General features: G+C 39.6%; 1 protein-coding gene across 1 annotated transcript in view; it reads left to right on the forward strand.

The window, feature by feature from the left end:
- The window catches only part of GALK2 (galactokinase 2), a 57,971-nt gene that overhangs the window by 13,894 nt on the left and 21,624 nt on the right, over positions 1-22,453 (forward strand). Inside the window, exons 6-8 of the mRNA XM_063313871.1 lie at positions 10,325-10,423; positions 11,675-11,827; positions 16,118-16,328. Of these exons, the coding sequence (XP_063169941.1) occupies positions 10,325-10,423; positions 11,675-11,827; positions 16,118-16,328 (463 nt within the window). The remainder of the gene's footprint in view (positions 1-10,324; positions 10,424-11,674; positions 11,828-16,117; positions 16,329-22,453) is intronic.

Raw genomic sequence — 22,453 nt, forward strand, 5'->3', positions numbered from 1 at the left:
GTGACTCACAAAAGGGCCATTTAAAATAGACAGTTATAATAATTATTTGTGTCCTTTCAGAGAAAGAGTCCTTCCAAAATGGCAATATAAACAATGGTACATAAAAACACGGTAAATATTTAACAAAAAATATAGTCATGTTTTGGATTTTTCCCACAGTGGTAATGGCCCTTTTGGAGGGGGGCAGGGGTGGCAGAGAAAAAAGAATCCAGCTGAGCAGGTTTCAGTGTTGACTGTCTTTCTCCACCTTCCAATTTATCAGAAGACTATTACTGAGATGACTTCTTCCCATGCTTCCTCCCCCAGATGCTCTCTACCACCCCATTTTAGTCTCGTCTTTTTACTAAGCAAGAGGAGATTCTGCCAAGTAGTGTCCTGGACTGTACCCACTTGTCATTAAGGCATATGTCATAAGAACCTCCTCAGGCAATTCTGATTTTCCCCAGAAATGCCATATCACAATGTGCCTGCACCATCAGAGGTAATGTGGGGGCGGCTGAGGAGATAAACTTCTCAGTGGTAACGTGCCATAACTGAATGCCAGTCCCAGAGAGTTCTGCCTGGCATCTTCATTCTTAAATTTCAGACAGCACAGTTGAGACTGCATGGATTTTCAGGATAGATTATTCAATTGTTTTCTTGTTTAAAGGGTACTTTTTGTGACAATTGTTAAAACTGCTCATGTAATCCTTTTATTTTTTATGCTATGTTGAGAAGTCTACTGCTTAATTTGTTGAAGAATAGTCATATTTAAAATACTGCGATAAAGGTTTGAAATCATATTACAAATTATCTAAAGAAAGAACTCAAGGTATAACCATTTGAGGCTTGCAGATTAATGCCATCTTTAAAAAATTAGCCAAGTTATTCTACCAAGAGAACTGTAAACTTTAGACCAGGCAGAGTTCACAGAATAGTATTCTGACAAACTATAATCAGACAAAGCTTGCTAAATTATTTCCTTTGTATTGGAAAATGCTTCATTTCTTCTCTTCCTAGCAGAGATGCAATGATCAATATAGTCCTTACACTATAAATGACAACTCATGTGTAATTTCATAACAGAAAAAATATTTCTAATTTTGTAATTTGTTACTTTCTTGAAGACACAGAGACTGACTTGAGATTTCCCAACTGCTATGCAGTTCTGATAGTTGAAGTTCAATACATACTGAGATTCCTAGATCTTGTCCAAAAGTACTGATCTGATCCTAAAATTATTTTAAGTCATGGTTAAAACAAATATACTTTGGTTCTAACTTTGATTAGGTTAGGAAAATGATTTTCAAATGTGTTCCCCGTGTTTTGTATCTTAAAGAGAAAGATGGCATACAAAAAGAAATGCTGAGGCTGTTTTAAGCAACAAGTTGCATGTTGTCAGACAATTTACAGTAGAAGACACTTTGTTCTGGTTACTTTAGAAATCAAATAGTAAATTGTCTCCATTTCCCCAGGATAATTTTTTTTAATGGAAAGAAGTTCAAAGAAAATACGGTAGTCCCTATGTATGCAGTTAATCATACATGCTTGCAGAATAAAGGTGATATTAAGCTAGCACTACAAATATCTAAGAGAAGAAAGTGTGGGTTCAGTTTCATCTTGCCTGAAAACTCACTTGGGTAATGTCAGTAAATGAACCAAGAAGTTGATCTGATCAAGATGAAGATTTAATACAGTGTTTCTCAACCTTGGCAACTTTAAGATGCGTGGACTTCAACTCCCAGAATTGGATAGATATGATTAATGTCTCTTTCCCCACCCATCCCAATCAGAAAGCAATATGTTTCAGTATCTGTATTTACACTGGAAAAAGTTGAATTAGTAGGACTGAATCAATGTACTGTACATTTAAGCACTTAGGCTTAATTAGTTTGTGGGCTGTGATACAGGCTTGAATGCCATTGATACGCTATAAAAAAACTAGTTCCTGTTCATATAGGAGCTATATTCTGAATTTATTTTTCTAATATCTTTCATGCACTGATATTACACAAAAATAGAACCCAATGATGTAGCTCCTCCATAAACAGAAAAAAAATAAATTTGCTGTGTTCAGACATAATGCTAAGCCAGGGTTCTTCAAATTACGGGTTGGACAGGCCATAGTGGCCTGCTTTATTGCATGATACCATAATGGATGGATTTTCCTATTATACAGATCTAAAAAGAAACAAATCAAGCTAAGCAAATATATTTCAGTTTGGCATGCTACCAAGGCTTAAAATGCACTTCATCTCAGCAACAGATATTCTGATTATGTCCTGGACTGTACAGTCTTTCTATCGTATACGTATGTTGGCCAGTCACAGCTCTGGGGAGGCATTTGGGGTGAGGAAGAAGTTTTAATTTCCCACAATACAGTGGAATATTTCTATTTTATGGGCATTTTAACAGTCGTTCCCAAACCAAGTTGTCACATCAGGGCTTTAAGTTTAAGAGTAACTGAGACATCTTAGTGGCCCAAGAATGAGTGGAGATGATGGGTCTGTGTTTTTAGCTGCATAGTTTTTGCAATCTGCATTCTTTTCTTTCTCTCTTCTCTCCCCCCAGTTATAGAATGGCTGGTGGTTTGTTAGCACAATATATGAGAAACAGACATTAACCTGAATCAAAAAAGTGCTGCTCAACTTTGCATATAGTTTAAAATTCATCAGTTGTATTACAGTAAAAGAGTTAGAGGGATGTTAATGGACAACATTCTTAAAAATGATCATGTGTTAAATACACATAGGTCCTCCCTTGAAAAATGCTTATCTTCTAGTTAGAAAGGAAATCAAAATGTTAAACGTTCTGCTGAAGGATTGATGTTTATGTCCTTTGAAAATGCAATTGCACATTCTCACCTTTCGGTCTGGATTATTTGGAACACTCAGGAAAAAGTGGTCTCATCCATCTGAACACTATGAATGATGAAGTTACACCAAATAAATGTTAAGCTCTTTCTGATTGCTCTTGAATTAGATCAGTTAACTCCAGAAAACAGAAATGTTTAAAACAATACTTCATCAGATTAGAATTCTCTTAATCTAAACTGCCTAATGTGCATGCTCCAAGTTGCATCAAGGTTTTGTTTTAAAATTTGAAATTTAGAATTAGAAAGCTGAAGCTTTTATATGCAGTACAGTTTAAACAATACTGAAAATCAGTTTGGATTGCAAAGTGTATTAATTTAGAAATGCTGGAATTAGCTTGGCTTTCAGCAAATAAATACATGCATTTTAACTATCTAGTAGCTTATTGAAGGCCTTGTTTAGGTATACAGCTAAGAAAAGCATAAACAAGAAATCATGTTAGTTGGATAAATGTAACTTTAAATGCATGCTTCTTACAAGGCAACATTAAGGAACCAGGATTGCCTGCTGTTTCCCACTAAACTTATGTCAGTAGCAAACTTGGATACAACATTTAAAATTGCTTTCTGTATTTTGGGTGGCAGGTCCCCTCCTCCTCTATGAATTGAAATAGTTTGGTAAGACATCTCAGTAGACTTCATGGACTGGTGGGGGGCGGGGTGGATTTGGAGCAGCATGACCTGAACTTGTTCACCTAACAAGATAGAAGTACACAGCCTTTTTCATGCCAGGAACTGCACTTTCTTTTGAATAACATCCTGGAAATTGCCCTAGCCTAAATTGTTATTGTTATTATTATTTGATGCCTTTGAGTCAGTGTTGCCTCCTGGTGGCTGGCTGGACTAATCCCTGCAGTTTTCTTGGCAAGGCTTTTTGGAAGTGGTCTGCTTCCTAGGGCTGAGAGAGAGGGACTGGCCCAAGGTCACCCAGCTGGCTTCAGGCCTAAGGTGGGACTAGAACTTGTGGTCTCCCGGTTCCTAGCCTGGTGCCTTAACCACTACACCAGGCTGGCTCCCGCCCAAATTAATAGATGCAATTTATTTAAACAGAGCAGGAGGTCTTTCCCAGACAGGTCATGGATACTCTTATGAAGCAGGGAAAGCTGTTTTGGATATGGCAAATAGGTCTTTGGTTTGGCAAAGAAGTGGCGAGAAACTTCTATGAGCTGTAGCTGAACTCATGAGAAACAAACAGTACATGTTTTAAGGACAAAGAGAACTCTATAGCGGAGGGGGAGCAGAAAGAATTTATCACCTCTTTCAGCAACGTGCTTAGTTTATTATTTTTTAAATATAATAGAAATAAATAGGAAGCTTGGACCCTGCAAACTGAAACTGCTAACATTTAGCACTACCTGTATTTCCAAGAATGCCTCTACCTACCTACCCCCATATTGTCCCTAAACAAAAGTAGTAGGTAGCTACAGTGCCCACTTATTTAAAAAGAAAGAAAAAAACCAGAGGGAAGCTAAAGAGCAGCCACCCCAATTTACCCTCAGCTAAACTTGTGTTTGGGGGGAACGTACTCCATCCCGCTAGCCATATCATGAAACCATCCATCCAGCACCCATTTTGCTAGAGCAGCCATCTCAGAGCTGTAAACACACCCACTGACCTGGAAAGACTCTTGTGAACCTCTTATATATTGGAAACTAATTAAAGAACAGAAAGCAAGAGAGCTGGAATTAATGGTTATTACTCACAATTATCCTAGTTTACAGGCCAGCAAACACAGAGGCCAAAGAAGTAACCTTCTGCCACTGTGAGGCAACAACCTGGAGACAATCCAAAGATCAGCAACAGGACTGGACTGAAATTAAGCAAGAGTACTGAACCTTGAGCAAGAAGCCTTTTACAAGAGATGATTACAAAACGATCTATAATCAGGAGCTTGGCACATGACCTATATAAGCATGCCCCAATTGACCCCAATTCTGGGGTGGCTGTAATTGAGTGGAGGCTTTTATCTTTGGCCTCCAAAGCTTCTTTCCAGCATCCGTAGTTGCTCGTTAAGGGCAAGCCAAATAATTGAACTTCGAAGTAGACCATTGCTCCAAGAGAGTCTTTTCTCACGACTGAGCACTCCTGCATTTCTCAGCGTTCTAGCTGCATATCCTGAGCTGTCTGCAGTCTTCAGACCTCTACAGACTTTCCAGCTCTGGGTCAGACTCAGCTGCTGGAATCTGATCCTTATGGCGGATGGGTCAGGCACAACCTCCACGGAATCCTGGATTCTTGGGTTTCTGCCTCATGCTTGGATAAGGACTTCTAGGGGTGGGAGCACAAGACAGCAGTGAAGGAGGTAACTATCAGCTTTGGCTGAAAAACAACTCCTGCACCAAATTAGATGGGGGTGGTGGTTTCTTCTTCCTCCTCCTCCTCTTTCTCCTTCTCCTCATTTTGCCATCTAATGGTCTTCCTAATATAACAGAAAACACTTCTGCTGAGAACTATATGGCTTCTTTAGCCCTTTGAAATGCTTTGTTTGTGCTACCATGCTTGTGAAGGCGAGCTCTAGTAAAGACAGGCACTGTGACTTGTTAATTCTGGTTTATGGTTTAGTATGTGTGACCACAATCAGCATATGGCTTATGTAGGGGGTATTGTTTCAGTCCTTGGGCCACTATAGCAGGGTTCCTCAACCTTGGCAACTCTAAGCTGTGTGGACTTCAATTCCCAGAATTCTCCAGCCAGCAAAGCTGGGGGGAATTCTGGGAGTTGAAGTCCGCACAGCTTAGAGTTGCGAAGGTTGAGGAACCTTGCACTATAGCACACCTGTCTTCCATAGTAAAATTTGGAGTTCTAGTCAAAATGAAGCAGGACTAGATCCCACTAGTCTTCAGTCTGCAGGATTTTACCAACTGAGTTTGCCCAAGGAAAATAATAAATACGAATGTCTGAAAGTATGTTTAGTTTTAAAGCTCAAAACTTACAATTAAGAGTAAGGGGATGAAAATCAACGAAGGGGCTTGTTTGAAATAGTATTATCCTCAAAATTGGTCTGTTTTTGTTAATGTCTGTAACCATATTTAGCATGTATTGGGAGAGTGGGAGCAGTATTGCAGACTGTGGTACTGTTCTTGATAATGTTGTTTTTCTGCTCTTCTAATTAGATATTTTCTGATTAAATGTTATTTCATTGCATAAACATAAAAAACCTAAACACAGTCTCTTGTATAACCACCAATGATAAACATCCTTGGTTCATCTGCTGTCAATCTGGGATTAATAGCTGGCAACTGATACAAACATCCGGATTATATTTGCAAAAAGAAGTTTTGAAAATCAAGTGTTCGGCTCTTTTGCAGAGAGCTCACGTTAGAGAAAGGTAAGGGAGGCTGTAACAGATCACCAAGCTTCCCTCACCGCTCCATTCTAGTTAAATCACGTTCCATCTAGCCATCTGAAACAGTAGCTAAAAAGCAGAACCCATCTAAGAGATTTGGTTGTCCGAGCAGAATAAATGTTCATTTGAAGTCATAATTCGAAAAATCTGCTGCAAAAGAGAGCCTCTTCATGCTAATCAGTTGTGATTAGATAAGAGAATTGGGGCCCCTCTGTCCTTCCGTTGCAATCTGAGTACTGCTTCTGCAGCCTGCCTGGGTGATTCTGCATTATTTATGTTTGATTAACACATTCTTGTTTTGCTGCTCAAAGCAACTAGCGCTTGGCTTCCAAGTGGTTTCCCATCCGAAGGATCTGTACAACAACTAGGTTGAACTTCACTGCGTATCATGTACCTTGAAGACTAACCATTTTCTGGGTATTGTGGAAACAGCCTTTAATTAGCTTGAGATTGACACTTAAATGGCCATGTATTTATATTATGAGGAGTCTAGTTCAAAGCAAACACTGCAAGGGACATTTATGCCATTTCTATCTGTATAATTTTTTTTAAAAGCTGGATGTTTACAGTCATCTTCCAGAGAATATGTGCCAGGATTTCTGAAGTAGCTAAAAGACATGGTTGATAAGTCTCTGAGGCTCATGGTAGTGGTAATTATGAACCAGCAAGTGTATGAGATACAATGTACAAGAAGAATCGGAAACCATAAAGACGAGGGCCTCATAACTTGATGTTACATACGACTGCATGCCTCCTGTGCAGATGAATAATTGATTTTTCCATGGTCCACTGATACATTCTTTTTTTCTCCTGTGATTATTCAAAAAATCTGGTAGCAATAAGGCATTTTTGGAAAAAAGGCTATGTATGGAATCAGGAATCAGTTGTGTGATAAAATTATGGTTAAAAAAAAAAGCAACAAAGTCTGCGAACTAGGGAAAACATGCCATTGGCAGTTATTTCATGCCAAAAAGAAATATGTCAAATTCCACAAAGATTGTGCAAGAGGACTCCTCTAAGGTAAAGTCATGGCTAGTCGTGATAATGCTACAGTATATAGATGTTAAGTGAAGATTTTCCTGATTGTTGTGAAAATGGCTTACTGAAGGCCTCCGTGAGGTGGCTTAAGACGTGGTCCACTTCTGCAACAAATGCATGGATCTAAAATGGGGGTCTTTACTGTTTAGTGAAAACCTTTGAAGGCCATCAGAAGTTTCCCCAATCATAGTCCCCACCTGCAACCTAGCATTAATACTTAGTGCTATAAATCAAGCTCTGTGTATCCTTTAGAGCAGAAACATATGCATGTTTACTAGAAAACAGTTCACAGTGAGTCAATGCTGCAGTAGACAAACGAGGGCAAACCCTTTTTCTTAAGCATTATGTCATATATGTATATGTTTATCTTTTACTGTTCCCCTTAAATAGATTTAGAGATGGTCCTGGAGTAGAAACTGGTGCTAAATATGCTAAGATAATACACCAGTCCTTTTCATTTATCTAAAAGCGATTAGAACTCCGCAGTTCATTATTACTATTTTTGAGTTTACCCCCAAAGAGCACTGAAGGAAGTACAGTCACCTTTTGTCTTTTGTATTAAAAACTTCTGTTGAATCTGGACAATCAGTGTGGGGCTTCCAGTTCTACTTACAAGTTTTCTGGAAGATTTCTACACGTCAGGCTTCATGTACATTTCAGGTTTGTTAATCCCCTTTTGACTGTTCTATCCTCTCAGCTAAGAGTTTACCAGGGAATTTACATAGTTGAAGGAGCATTGTGAAACAGAGCTCTATCAGTTTTCACTGTATTTGCAAGCCATTCACTCTGATTAGGTGGTTCTGAGCTCACATTTTTACAGCTTAGTCTGTTTTCAGTGCCTTTATGGAAACAAAAGAAGTGGGCAGGCGTGCACATTCCAAGTCCAAGGATTTGCTGGCTTTATCTCACATCATGTACTGGATAATGTCTCTTTGGTTGTACTCTAGCTTAAGTCACCATAGCTTTATAAACATGTAGAAAGGAAGAAAAAGATGTTTGTAATCCTTTTTAAAATACATTAAGGAAAAAATATGTTTGTAATCCTAATATCCTAGGCATTCTGCATTTAGGAGAAGACTTTCTGCTGCCCTTCAGACATTTGAACTTCAGCTGCCATAATCCCGCAGACAGAATGGGAAATAGCCGACTAGCTGCAGAATTATTAGAGTTGAAGTTCAAGACATCTGTGGTGATCAGCTGGTTGGCCAAGACTGACACGGAGGTTTGGACTCAAAAGACAGGAAAACCTAAATATTCCCCATAGCCCAGATTTATAAACCAGTCTTGGATTTCTCTGTGTATAATTTTCTAGTATTCCTAATAGATTTTTTGCGTGAGAGCGATCTCTGATGTAGCCTGTCACAAAGGAAAAATCTCTGGGAAGGGCCTCTTAACCAAACAGTATTAGCAAGTGCTGCTTAAGGGTCTTTTAAAGAAACTGCTAGTGTTCTTCAGCTAGGCCAAATATTGCCTGTACTCTTTGGAATGCTGAAGACAAAGGTTTTTCTGTAATCGCAAAGAAGCCAGCAGCCTGGTCCAGCTCCCAGACATCATGAGCTATGACATCAGAGCAACTGCGCCAATGATAGGCAATAGGTAGACCACACTCGCACAACCAACAAGCTACAATGTTAGATGGGTTCCTTGAAATATGTAGACAGGTTCCAAAAACAAATCTGGGCCAGAGGAGAAAAGTGTCAAGCCCAGCCCAAGAACGACCAAGAACCAGTCCAGCTGAGCTTCAGTTCTTTATTTGCTTACACAGTATAGACAGAATCTTGCCAGACTAAAGCAACTCTACCTAACCTCAGGGGGAATAACCTGGGAAAGCTCTAGGGTGGGGCTATTCTGAATCTCTTGGTTTTCCCACAATGGCCCTCTGGACTATGTTTCCTCTTATCTCCTTCCCCTTCTTGGAGTGTGCTCCCTCCTTCCTGAGAACCAGCGGCACTGCCAAAATCCACCACAAAAGGACACAAGGTGATTCCAAGGTGTAAGGTCACTGGTGGCTAATTCTCCACTGATCTGGTTATATGGTCCAGGAGACAGTACCATGGGAAGACTAGGGAACTGGCAAATGTTTATTCTGGAGACCCCACTAAATTCTACTTCTTACTTCTATTAGTGCATGTGTGGGGAAAACTTCACCATTTGTAATGGTATGTGGGAATGACCTTGGGAGACTGGGCTCAGAGATGCTGCCTAGGGAATGGTCAGATAAGAGACAGCATAGTCTGCAGCTGGATAGTTGGTGGGGCAAGAGGCTCAGAAGAGACCCTAGTTTCTTGGGGGTAAAGGAGACAGCAGGAGAATTGTACTTTCAGACTTGAAAGATCCTGTTAATGTAGCCTTAGAATAAAGTAGACTGGCTCATCTGATTGTCTTTCCTGTCTGGTCTACCTGGTAAGGCTGACACCATTTCACCTTCTGAACCCCATGCATAGCTGTACAACCTTCATAATACCCCATAAATCTAAGCTTCGTATTTTCGCTAAACCAACTTCAAGCTCTAAAACTGGGAGCTAACCTAATGAATGACTAGACAGTTCAGGTGCTGCAAATTATATTTTTGGCAACTATGTGTCCTACCATTCACAGTTAATACAACATTTTTGGAATGGATAGGAGGTGGCCATCATATTTTTGCCTTAAGACAGCAGAATTGTTTCCTTGCTGCAGCTCAGTCTCACGTATCCCTGGTTTAAGCCACTGATTGTTGGGGGGAGCTGAATATGAGCACAGACCTCTGGCCTAGATTCCAGCCCAGCCAGCCATTAACACCAACTCATCAATAGTGAAGAGAGGCAGAAATGGCATGTCTATCAAGAACAGGCGGCTTAGAAAATCATTCATTCCTCCTGAGAAATCATGGCATCCATCAGAGGGTAAGAGGGAGACACAGACCTGAGTTCAGGCAGGCTGATACCAGTTTATAGATGGAATGATGTGATAATTAGCTCATGTAGTATGGAATGCATGGAACGAGAAGGATCTCAGAGGTATACCAGCACTGCATCAGTTCAGTTGTAAAGAATGTCTGCAGGAATATCCTCCAAACTCTCTGTGTCCTTAACGTTGTGTTTCCATAGGTGGAATTGGCTGACCTATGCAGCAAGAGCGAACGTTACATTGGCACTGAAGGAGGTGGCATGGACCAATCCATCTGTTTTCTTGCAGAAAAAGGAACTGTATGTACCACCTGAACAGTATGAGGAAGGTGTTCAAGAAGTGCTTTGGGATAATTGCCACAATAAATAATAGGCAAAGGGCTGAAATGTGTGCAATGTTATTAGTATGGGGAAAATGTAGCACTAAAGTGTCATCTCTCTCACAACTGGATATGTTTAAGTTTTGGAAACAGACTATCTGCTGTATCTTGATTAAAAAGCCCTGTGGTTATTGCAGGCCAAATACATATGTTGCTGATCTGGAGTTATTAATTCTGCTAAATAATAATGACTATCAAGTTTGTCAATTGTGTCAGGTAAAAAAATTCAAAGAAATAAAATAAACATTAATAATATCCTGGGTGACAAAATTCAAAAACTGTCTCCAGGAAGGAAAAGTGCTCAGATTCAATGAGTAACTTTGTGCCAGTGTTCATAAATTGCTTAGTTTTGTTTTGTTTGGTTTGATGTTAGTTTTCCCCTTATTAATTAGAGATTTCCCTGAGATGAAAGAAGAAAAATGTCCAAAGCTAAAGGTGTTTGATTTATTGATTTTAAACATAGTCAGGCTTTGTTGTTCATTCGTTTAGTCGCTTCTGACTCTTCATGACTTCATGGACCAGCCCACGCCAGAGCTTCCTGTCGGTCGTCAACACCCCCAGCTCCCCCAGGGATGAGTCCGTCACCTCTAGAATATCATCTATCCATCTTGCCCTTGGTCGGCCCCTCTTCCTTTTGCCTTCCACTCTCCCTAGCATCAGCATCTTCTCCAGGGTGTCCTGTCTTCTCATGATGTGGCCAAAGTATTTCAGTTTTGCCTTGAATATCATTCCCTCAAGTGAGCAGTCTGGCTTTATTTCCTGGAGGATGGACTGGTTGGATCTTCTTGCAGTCCAAGGCACTCTCAGAATTTTCCTCCAACACCACAGTTCAAAAGCATCGATCTTCCTTCTCTCAGCCTTCCTTATGGTCCAGCTCTCGCAGCCATATGTTACTACGGGGAACACCATTGCTTTAACTATGTGGACCTTTGTTGTCAGTGTGATGTCTCTGCTCTTAACTATTTTATCGAGATTGGTCATTGCTCTTCTCCCAAGGATTAAACGTCTTCTGATTTCCTGACTGCAGTCAGCATCTGCAGTAATCTTCGCACCTAGGAATACAGTCTTTCCCTGCTTCTACATTTTCTCCCTCTATTTGCCAGTTATCAATCAAGCTGGTTGATTCAGGCTACCTGTTAAAATTATTTTCTACTGTTCCTTCTTTCCATAGGCAAAGCTGCTAGAATTTAATCCTCTAAAGGCAACTGATGTGAAGCTTCCAGGAGGAGCGATTTTTGTGATTGCAAACAGTTGCGTTGAAATGAACAAGGCCGCGACTTCTCATTTCAATATTAGGGTGATGGAGTGTCGTCTGGCTACAAAGGTACTGTATGGCTTTCATCAAACTCTAATGAAACCATCACCCAAATATGTGCTGGCTGGAACACCCTTTTACTCTACCAGTTGTTGCTTTATTTTAACACCAGGTCAGGTGCTGCCTCAAAGGGCATGTTTATCTCTCTGGGATCTGGACTCAGGCCATATATACATGATGGATGGAAGCGTGGATGGAATTTAGCCCTTAATATGTGCATTTCCATTTGGAGAGCAGGCTAGTAAAAAAGGTCTGCATGGGCGGTTGAGAATGAATGATCTTTCTTGAGACAGTTCTCATGCAAGGAGAGCAGGGGGATGTTCCCTCAGCAACGTACGTAAAGGGGAGCAAGGCATTTTAACGGCAATGGGGGGGGGGAAAGGCAACATTAGAAATCAGTCTCTGAGATGGTGTTAAGTAACGGTACAAAAGGTTTTATCAGAAGAAACTAAGGAAGAATATTTGCGTATTCCACTGGTTAAATGAGCCAATGAATTATAAAAAAGAGGTATCAGGAGGGATCTCCAGAGATTTTGCTACCTGAGGAATCTCTCATGATTTCAGTGTACAGTAATGCCAAGCCTGGCTCAGGCAGTATGGTGCCCATTGATCCTAAGGTACCAGCCTCCTGGCTTCTCTGTTCGAATGCTTTTAAAAACGCTCTTTCAATTAAAAGGGAAATTAGATGGGAACCCAGCGGGGTACAAAGCAAAGCGCTAACCTTTAGCAGTCTCGCTAGTCACCCTAATGTTCCTGGGCCAGCCGGCCGGCCTGCCTGCCTCCCTATCCATCCATCCATCCATCCATCCAATTTTTATCACCGCCCATCTCCCTCCACAAGGAGGGACTCTGGGCGGTTACTTGGATTCCTGGAGCTGTTTTAGCCATCTCATCAAATTACACTTTCCTGGATTCTTCAGGGAGGGGGGGGAGGCAAAACAGTTAACTGGAATGAAAATGATATAAATGTGCATTGTAAGAATGTGGTTCCCAAACTAGCCTGCAGCTTGACAGCAATATCCAGGCATAAGTGCCAGAAAAGGGGAACATTATCTTGGCAGCGAAAACCTCTCTGGAAGAGACAGCAGAACCTTTCGCCATCTGATCGTTCACTGCCAGGAAATGCCTTGATTTAGAGCCTTTATTATCAAATGAAGTGCAATAGAAAGTTTGACCAATCCTTAACATTAAACAAAGGAAAAATACCATCGCTCTGAAGACAACTCCATTCCTTTAAAGTTGCCAGTACAAACTGAGCAGAAGTCCTGTATGATGTCCCTCTTATATAGGTTTACTTGAGGGTGAGGAAAAGGTGAAAATTGGAACTTTTCGTCCACAGTTCTTAGAACTACACAATGTCTCTAGAAGTTTTTTTTCACAGTCTCTAGAATTTCTTTTTTCCTGTGCCTTCAAGTCAGTGTTGACTTCTGGCAGCTGCCTGGACTAGGCCCTGCAGTTTTCTTGGCAAGGTTTTTCAAAAGTGGTTTGCCACTGCCTTCTTCCTAGGGCTGAGAGAGAGTGACTGGCCCAGGGTCACCCAGCTTGGTGCCTAAGGAGGGACTAGAACTCACTGTCTCCCGGTTTCTAGCCCGATGCCTTAACCACTACCCCCAACTGGCTCTTCCTGGTCTACACATAGCAGACTTCAGTTTGTCACTAGTATCTCCATAAGCATTCAAAAACAAGTTCACCATTTTTTTTAAGTTGCTCAAAAAAATCTCCTTCTATTGCATCCTGCGTGATTTAGCGAGAAGGGTGTTAATAGAAACTAGACTCTTTCAAATGTGTAGTAAGGAATCAACCCATCTGCTTTCTTCGGGCCCTGCCAGCTGTAGTTAGAGAAATCAGATCCAAAGCCGTAAGGAAGATATATGGGGGTTGTCGGTTTCAGTGTTTTGGCAGAACTTAATGCCTAATGGCATTCTCCATTATTAGGGGCTGAGGGTGACTCTTACCTTACCTGGCAGTACATCCGCGTGAATTGACTTTGGGGACGCTTTCTGATCGAATGAAAGAAAAAAAAACCTCAGGAAGGTCACTAGATGGCACCAAAAGTAATTAATGTTGTAATAATTAACAAGGAAAATAAAGCAGGACAGACGGAGGAAAACAGAACTGGACTGAAACAGAAAAGAAGCAATTAGACAACTGCAGTAGCTCTAATGTATTAATTACATTAATCTTTCTTAACGTTCCACCCCACCCCCACCCCCAATGTATAGCTTTATTTTTTCCAGCATAAAAAACAAGGAGGAATCTGGGGGAACCTTTTCCGACCGACACATTTTATTAAAAGGCAGATAGTTTCCCTTTTCACTCCCAGTGCTTTACTGTAGGAAGAAGGTTGCAATGGAAATGCCACCCGGGTTGTGGTTTTTCTTCTTTTCTTTCACCGTTTCCTTGTTCCCTACTAAGATGCACCGACATCCTGCATGTGCCACACTACCGCAAGCTTGGATACATGGAGCGTGATGGCCCAGTTGCGCTTCTTGAGAGGGGAGCCGAATGCATTTTCTCAGCGTAATCTAGAAGTGGGAGTGCAGATCACTTGCTTTGCTCGAAAAAGATTTGAACCTCTTATTAAAAATTTGCTCTGACCAAAATAGAAAAAAAAAAAAGCAAGCAAACAAGCTTCTCCATTTAGACACAGTTGTGGTTAAAACTATGTTTCTCCTTACAGAAGACCCCTAATTAAAAAACCTGAAAGAAACAAACAATGGCCTTTTGGGGTATTTACAAGGAAAGGTTTCATCACTAAGTGTATTTTTGCACCCTTGTCTTCAGGGAAAGCAACCGCAGCCGCTGCTCTGGCTGAGCAGAAGCTGGACCACTGCCAGGGTTTAACATGACCCAGGGCTCTCTGAGACGCAGGACATGTCTAAGTGCCTTTGGCCACGTACAGTCTTTCATGGCCACTGAAGAACTGCAGTTGACCCGCCTGCATGCCCTGTCCGAAATCCAGGCCAGAAGGTCTCACTGAAGCAGGCTGGAGACCTCACTGAGGAACTAAGAACTGACAGTGGCCTCCCCTGGCAGTGCGCTTTGTGTGCAGGGTTGCTGCGTTTTTCATTACAGACCCAGCTGCTTCTCCCGACCTCAGCTCAAGTTTGGGAAAACGGATGTACTGCCCATGTTTGGGGGGCGGGGCGAGGTGCTGAGCTGCCGGTGACTCTGCAAAAGCATTTTGAGTCTGGTCAGATGATTTCTTCTGAGCCAAGTAGAACCTCCCGGGAAAGAGAAGGCACAGTTGTCAAAGTCAGATCAAAATTAACCGGGGCAGAAATCATCATTCCAGAAATAGCCCACCATTCTCAGGATACATGAACCCAGAAGCTGATGGAATATTCCTTTAAAGTGTACAGGATCCATTGGCAAGGAGGCCTTAAGAGAACATCAGGGATTTCTACTGTGCCTGGCCTGCTAATAAGGCCAAGAAAATGTCCAGTCTTTTTCACACATCTCCAAAAGAGTGGCCTGCTATTTTCTGATACATGAGCTAGGAAAATCCCTAATGATATCTTTCTCTAGCTTATTAATGTGAGGAGGAAATTCTCTGTCTGGGCAAGGTTTGATAAAGTTCCTATTCATTTCAATGTGGTCCTCAAAGATCTTTGCTTTCTGATGGATTATGCCCTGAGGGACTCCAATCCATGTACTGTATTTTTGTTGCACTTAAAATCCATCACTCTGAGAGGGCTGCCTGAGAAGAATTGAGCCAAGATTAAATCACATTAAAGCTTATCACTACTCTTTAACCATTCTGTTCCAGAAAATTTAAGACCATCAGTAGATTAGATGGTCTTTAAAATGATGAGAGAAGTAACTGAAGGAGGGTGTATTAACATTTATTCGCCTAGACAGCCACAGGAAATGACTTTTATACCTCTGAATGCTATATACTCAGGGCAAACAAAAGGAAAATGCTAGCTTAGGTTTATACATCGCTTATAACTTCCAAGGGGCATTTGATGTGCCATTTTTTAATATGACTCAGTTATATAAATTGAATCTTGCCTACATCTTTTTTTTGTTTGTTATGTTATCTGCACAACTTTTCAAGCTCCCCAAATTTAAAGGACGCAAGAGCTTTTTCCCCCCTCTGTCTCTCTCAATTCTATTTTACCTAATAAAATCTTTGCTGCCAAAATCACATGAAAATTCTTGATGACTTAATATTCTTCTAAGTATTTTCTTTTAAAGAAAAAAATGTTTCTAAGGTTTCTTTAGTTTAAGAAATTTTTGGATTAACTTCTTCCTAATTCTGCATCCAGAGACCTACTTATACGTTACTTGTTGCAGCTTTTAGCAAAATCCAGAGGCCTAGACTGGAGAGCAGTGGCAAAGCTCCAGGATGTGCAAGTCAAGCTGAAGCTAAGCTTAGAGGAAATGCTGGCTGTAGTTGAAGAGGAGTTTCACCCCAAGCCTTACAGCATAGAGGAAATTGGGGAAAACCTGGGAATTAGCCCCACAGAGCTACGCACTCAGATCCTTAGCCAGAACACACAAGATGGTAAGTAGCATGCCAATTTGGTGATGGCAGGCGTGATTGAGCATTTCTGTGTATGCCAAGGAGCTTAAATAATCAGTGTGAAAAGGACCTAAAAAAATGTTCTGGGCATTGCAGTCAACTATAATCTGGCTCCAGGGAACCAGATCAGTGGACCTGGAGACCACTTTTTCTTCCTAGAATAGCTGTCAGTTACATACTGTTTTCTGGCTTTCAGATGAAACAAGTTGTGAACATGCTTGTTCTAAAGCATGCCGGGCAACCGTTGTTAAGAACAAGCATTTTTCCCCAAATGACTAGTGCAACACAAGAAACAAGTGAATTGAGGTTTGGGTTCAAAGAAATAAGAACCTGCTTCAAATTCCTACCTAGCCATGACAAGGGGAAGATGATAGTTGTAGGTAAATTTGTATTGCTCTTTTATAGGTTGTATAAAATTCTTAACTGTAAGGTTTACTGTGTAGAGATTCATCAGCAATCTACAGACCAGTGCTTTTCTACTTCTTGTACACACCACTGGGAAGCTCCCCAGCTTGTGAGAAACACAGAGAGACAGCCATCCTTCATTACAAGCTAAGCAACATGAATGGTAGTTCATTTTATATCCATGAAAATCATCCAACATAAAATTAGACTTCAATATATCCTACCTAATGCTTTTAAGGTACAGCAGGAACTAAAGAATAATTGCATAAAACCCGTGTTCTGCAACTTGCATTACATGATCATTCTAAGGGGGCAGAAATTCTGGTTCTGACATTTGATCAGAGCAAGTTAAAACCTGCATGTTACAAAGAGTTTTTTTTTAAATTAGTTTGTTGTGTAAGATATATAGCATGTGTTCTGAATTCTCTTCCTTGAAATACATACATGCTATTATGATCTTGATAATTTCTTCTAAGTTTTGATTTGGGGAAGTAAACTCTCCTGTAATTGCTTGCCTGATAGTCCTAACTGTTGCTGCCCATTATTATAATCAGCCAACAACACACACATCATACCTTTCAGAATTTTGGCTATGAATATATTTAAAACCTGTATGTTCCTTCTCCACTTAATGCAATATAGGAAAGAAAACAAGAAAATCTTTTTGTTTTAGAAGTATCCAGTTTTGATTGGTGAGATAAGAACCTTACTTCAGCATGAGGTCCCAATTTCCTGTTCAGCTATATTGAGTTTTGACATGTAATTACAGTTATTATTATTCCCAGAAATAGTACCAGCTTCATCTATACCTGGTGTAATTTTTAAAGTGTTGTTTGCATGGCTAGAACATAGTTGGTCAAATTCTGTATTGATTAGACTTCAACATCAAAAACTAATTTTTGGGAACACACTGAAAAGGGGTTCTGGAAAACAGTGGCAAAGACGATTAGTGAGGATTATCATATAACCAGAAACTAAGTCATACGAGAACATTGTAGATACTGGGAATGTCTAGCCTTAAGAACGAGGGATAGTATGACAGCTGTCACATAGAAGAAGGTCCAGACCTCTTCTCTGTCCTCCTAGGCTGCAGGATATGGATGTCAGTATCTCCTAAAGGTAAGAACAGTTCAGTGCAATTACAAAGGAGGTGGTGGGTCGTCCGTCACTAGATATAGTCAAGCACAGTCTGGGGAGCTATCTAGGAGAGAGGTTTTATTTAACATTCCTGCACCGACCACAGGAATGTACTCAGTGACCTCAGTAGCCTTTTCCAAATCTCTGATTGTGGTCATTGGCTTTGTCATTTTTTAATTCTTAAAGGACACCAGATGGATGGTGGCACCAGCATTTCCCACGTCTTGGCAATATAGTGCTAGTGAAGCCACAGGGACTGAAGGCAGCAAAGAAGAAAGGGTGGAGCTGTTTTAAGGAAATTTTGTGCGCTGATTCTCCTTAATTAAGGGAAGTGATATGTTAGTGACATGTTGACTATCCTTTCTCAGATTTGTTCCAGAAGAGTAGAGAACCGTAGACTCCAATTATTTTGCCTCCTCTTTTTCCCCCCTTCTCTTAAACACCAAGACCGTATGAAAGATTTTCCAAAGCCCCAGGGAAATGTTATTCCATCTAGTGTTTGCAGATGTTAGTCAAGTAGAATCTCTCTTAACATGTGATGTGACTGTGATTTTGTTGGATAAGGCCAGAAAAAATGGGTCATGGAGCAATCCTGTTGTTTTCCTTGGTACAAGACAAATCTTGGTAACAAATTCTTGTTAGTTGCAAAGAAGAAATAAGTAATTTTTTTAAAAATCAGAACCTATTGTTTGTATAACCCCAAACTTGGGTTTGGAATGCTCATTTACTATGAATGTGAACATTTCTGCCTCTCTTCTTTGCTGTTTTTTCCCAAGGTATTTATATATTGTTGCAGTTTGCTGTGGGAATATGTATTAGTGTGTTCAGAACGTCAAAAGTGACCTTTGTAGGGCTTTTCTAAAATATTTCAGTATTTTAGTTTTTGGCAGCTGGGATGATCTATGCCTCATACTTAAACACACCATCTCAGAAGATGAGTTGATGTTTGACCATTGAATTAATCTATTTATTACCACCTTTGTGCCAAAGTTTCAAGATGGTTTATACTTCTAAATTACTAACACAAACAATTATCACAAAAACAAGAAAAAAGCAATGAAATCTTCTCAAGCCCATTAAAAAGTCTCTATAGGACCTGCCAGCGTAAATTCTGTGATCAGGATTTTATGTCCTCTGCCTCCCTTGAAGATTGAGTCGTAAGCACTCCCAGGACTTGTAAAAGAACATTATATTCAGGGCCACTGGAGGTCTTTTTAGGAGCTAATGCCACAAGATCTCTGGTTTTGGTTTCTTCCTTCTGCTTCATTTTAGCCATCGTGTTTTGGAGAGAATAGAGACATTTAGTTCTACCTGAAGGAAAGATCTTGTTTCCTAGTTATTTATTTGCCGAGCTGTAGTACATCCACACCAACTGTTCTGCTTTGTTCTTCTCACCAGAGTAAATGAAATGGAAAAGAAGTGACATTTTTAAAAAACGCCCCATCAAACCAAAACATTTCTCAATAAAACCATGCCTTTGTTTCCAATAAAATGTGGGATTTTGTTTTCCTTTATGGGAGGTATTTTAAAACCATTTTGTTATTATTATTATTATTATTATTATTACTATTATTTACAATCTAATTGTGGCATGGAAACCTGAGGGTGGGGACTTCCGGGGAAGGAATGGCGAACTGAAGATGGCTCTGCTAAAAGTGGAGCCGATAACCACAGTGGAATGAAGAGCCAGCAAGTATACTGGGCCTTCAGGATTCCTCTCCAGACAAGAGAGGACTTGAGATCGCCCACAAGTGCTCCAGACTGTTCTCCTTGTGAGGAGACTGCAAGACAGCAGTCTCTGTTGAGTTTAGAGCTCTGGGAGACTTGGGAAAGCCATCTTTTTGCTCAAATTGCAGTCGGCGCCTTTCAAAAGGACGCTGGGTTCGCATACTTCCTTTTCTAATCGCTTTCAGAATTTGCTTGTTAACTGCTTTTCAACTATTAGGAACCTTTGGATTGACACGTTTTATAGCACTAGGTGAGTCTCCTTCAATCCTTAGCAAAAGAAGTTTTAAATACAAGTTTAAGGACAACGGGTGATTAGAACTTTGATTTTGGAAAGTTACAAATGGACTAAGGGTCCAGATGGATTTGAAATAAGATTTTGGAATTAATTACAAGAATCCTTCTCATGGAAAAATGCTTTTGTTTTGAATTCTCTTTAAAAAAAACATGATAGGATAAGACTTTGAACATTGGACCCTAGAGGGAACCAGAAGGAACTAAAGGTTATAATTAAAGGAGAATAACACTTAAATTTGACTTACTAATACAGAATGGAGCAAAATATTTTAACATTGAACATATTGAAGGATATTTTTGAGAGATGGACCCATTAGTTAATTTTAAGAGTGTCTGCCTCTATAGACAGACTATATTTAAAAGATGTTATGGAAGAGGAACAAGTTTTACCAGGCAAGACTGAGATTGATCTGAAAGTGGATTTAAAAATGACAGGTTACAAGAATGACAATGGGAAAAGATGCTACGCTAGATATACAAATGAAACTGGCTGATGTCTTAATAATTAAAAGGGATATACAAATAACAAACCAAAAGAGTGACCTGGATAACTTTCCTATATTGGATTTACAAAAGAGACTTGTTAAAATTTTGAAGAATTTTGTGAGAAGAGACAAAGAAAAAGTGAAATCTATTTGAAGGGATTAAAGATTAAGATTATGAAAAGTAAAAGGAAGGAATATAAAGTTGTTTTATTTGATCAAGGTTAAAATAGATATGTTGTTATCTCTGGTAACCTTTAATGGACTTTTGCTGATCAGGGCTGAACAATGAGGCTTTAAGGATTTGTTTATGGAAAAGAGATGCAATATGAAAAAGAGATCATTTGTTTTATTTTAAGAGAAGGTGATAAGTTACTAAAATTGTTTATACTTGTGATGAAGGGGGAAGTAATTTATTTATATGATTTCCCCCTTCATATGATTTCATTTCTTTTTCTTTACTATATTCTTACTTTTTCTTTCTTTTCCTTTTTCTTTCTACTTTTTCTTTTCTGTACTATTTTGTTATTCTTTTATTTTTTTTAGTTTGTATTGTTTTTATCTTTTAATTGTAATTTTTAATAATATTACTATAAAAAAAGAAACCTGAGGGTGGAATTATTCTCAATCTTAAAAGCATCTAATCAAATTGCTGTGAGCTTGTCACATCTTTTAAAAACTATGTACCTTGGAAAATAATGATGGCCAAAATAAACCTCAAGGTACTGTAGAACTTTAGAAAGTAAGATCTTATCTACCAGTGCAGTTCACATTGTAATGCTACATATACTTACTTGGAAGTAAGACCTGGACTAAAAACAAGGTGTCTGTGGGATAACTGTATATAATAATCCAACCTCCTCCGAAACTGGTGCCCTCCAGGTACCGAATGAAGACTCCCAGAATTCACAGCTGGAAGTTATGGAAAGGTATGAGAAACCCAGAAATCCTTCCTAGCTCTGCTTTCCTAGGTTTTTACTAAAGGGAATTTTTAAAATAGACAGTTTTATCTTACTAAAATAATGTGAAACTAGTATTTATTTTAGGGAACAGGGTTCTCTGTAAATTGCTGGCATTTTAACACAAATGCATGTTCTAATCTCGGAGTAGAAGGAGTTGTTCTCTGTTAGTATCTCAAAGGTGCCCTTTTTCTCCATTAGCTCAACATACTTTATTTTCCAAAGGTCAGACTGTACTCTCTTGGTCCATACTGAGCAGTTACAGAGTAGCTTATTTGGAATGTGTGGGATACTTTTATAGGAGTGATTATTCAAGTGGTACAAAATTATCTTGAGAGCTTTCATATTTATTTAAACAAGTTAGTACTGGGGCAAGCAAAGGAGTCACAAAGAGAACAAGCTCGTAGATGCTATTTGGAAAGAGGCAAGGGAGCGATGATCTTGTTACTGTTTATAGTTGTGTTAGTAATTCTAAATTTTAGTTATTTATCCACATCTGTTGCCTAGTTGTTCATATTCCGATGACTGTAAGTTGTCATCCTCAATGTATTTTTACGTTGGTCAATGACCAAAATGAAAATTGACTTGTTACCCTTTTTCAAATTGTACAAGTCATTGTGAAAAACTGCAGCATACACACTCAGAGCAACTTAAATGTTGAATACATGCAAGAGAAAGACTTTGGAATCTTGCTGTCTTCTCCATCATTAGTGTGTGCGTAGTAATTGTCTAACTGACTCAATGAAAATTTTTTGATTAAATATATTGGATATTATTCCCAATTGAAAAAAAATTTGAGGCTTATCTCCATTCATGTTACAATCTACTTAAGATACTTCTGTGAAATGTGATTTATCTCAGCGCTGTGAATGCAGTTCTTTGGTAATAATGTAGAAATTACAGTGGAAGAAGGAGAGCCAGGAATAGGTTTCACTATGCTGTTTTGTATCTGGCCTGTCTACTGTAGTATAGTTACTACAGCGTGGAAGCAGAGCAGTGGAAACCCCACTTCCTCCAGGTTACGCATGGAATAGATGAACCCAGGAGGCAAATGCTAAAACCAGATTCATACTCATTCAGAAATGCATTAAATTCATTCATG

This window comes from Candoia aspera, chromosome 13 (genome assembly GCF_035149785.1).
Source record: "Candoia aspera isolate rCanAsp1 chromosome 13, rCanAsp1.hap2, whole genome shotgun sequence".
NCBI classification, from domain to species: Eukaryota; Metazoa; Chordata; class Lepidosauria; order Squamata; family Boidae; genus Candoia; species Candoia aspera.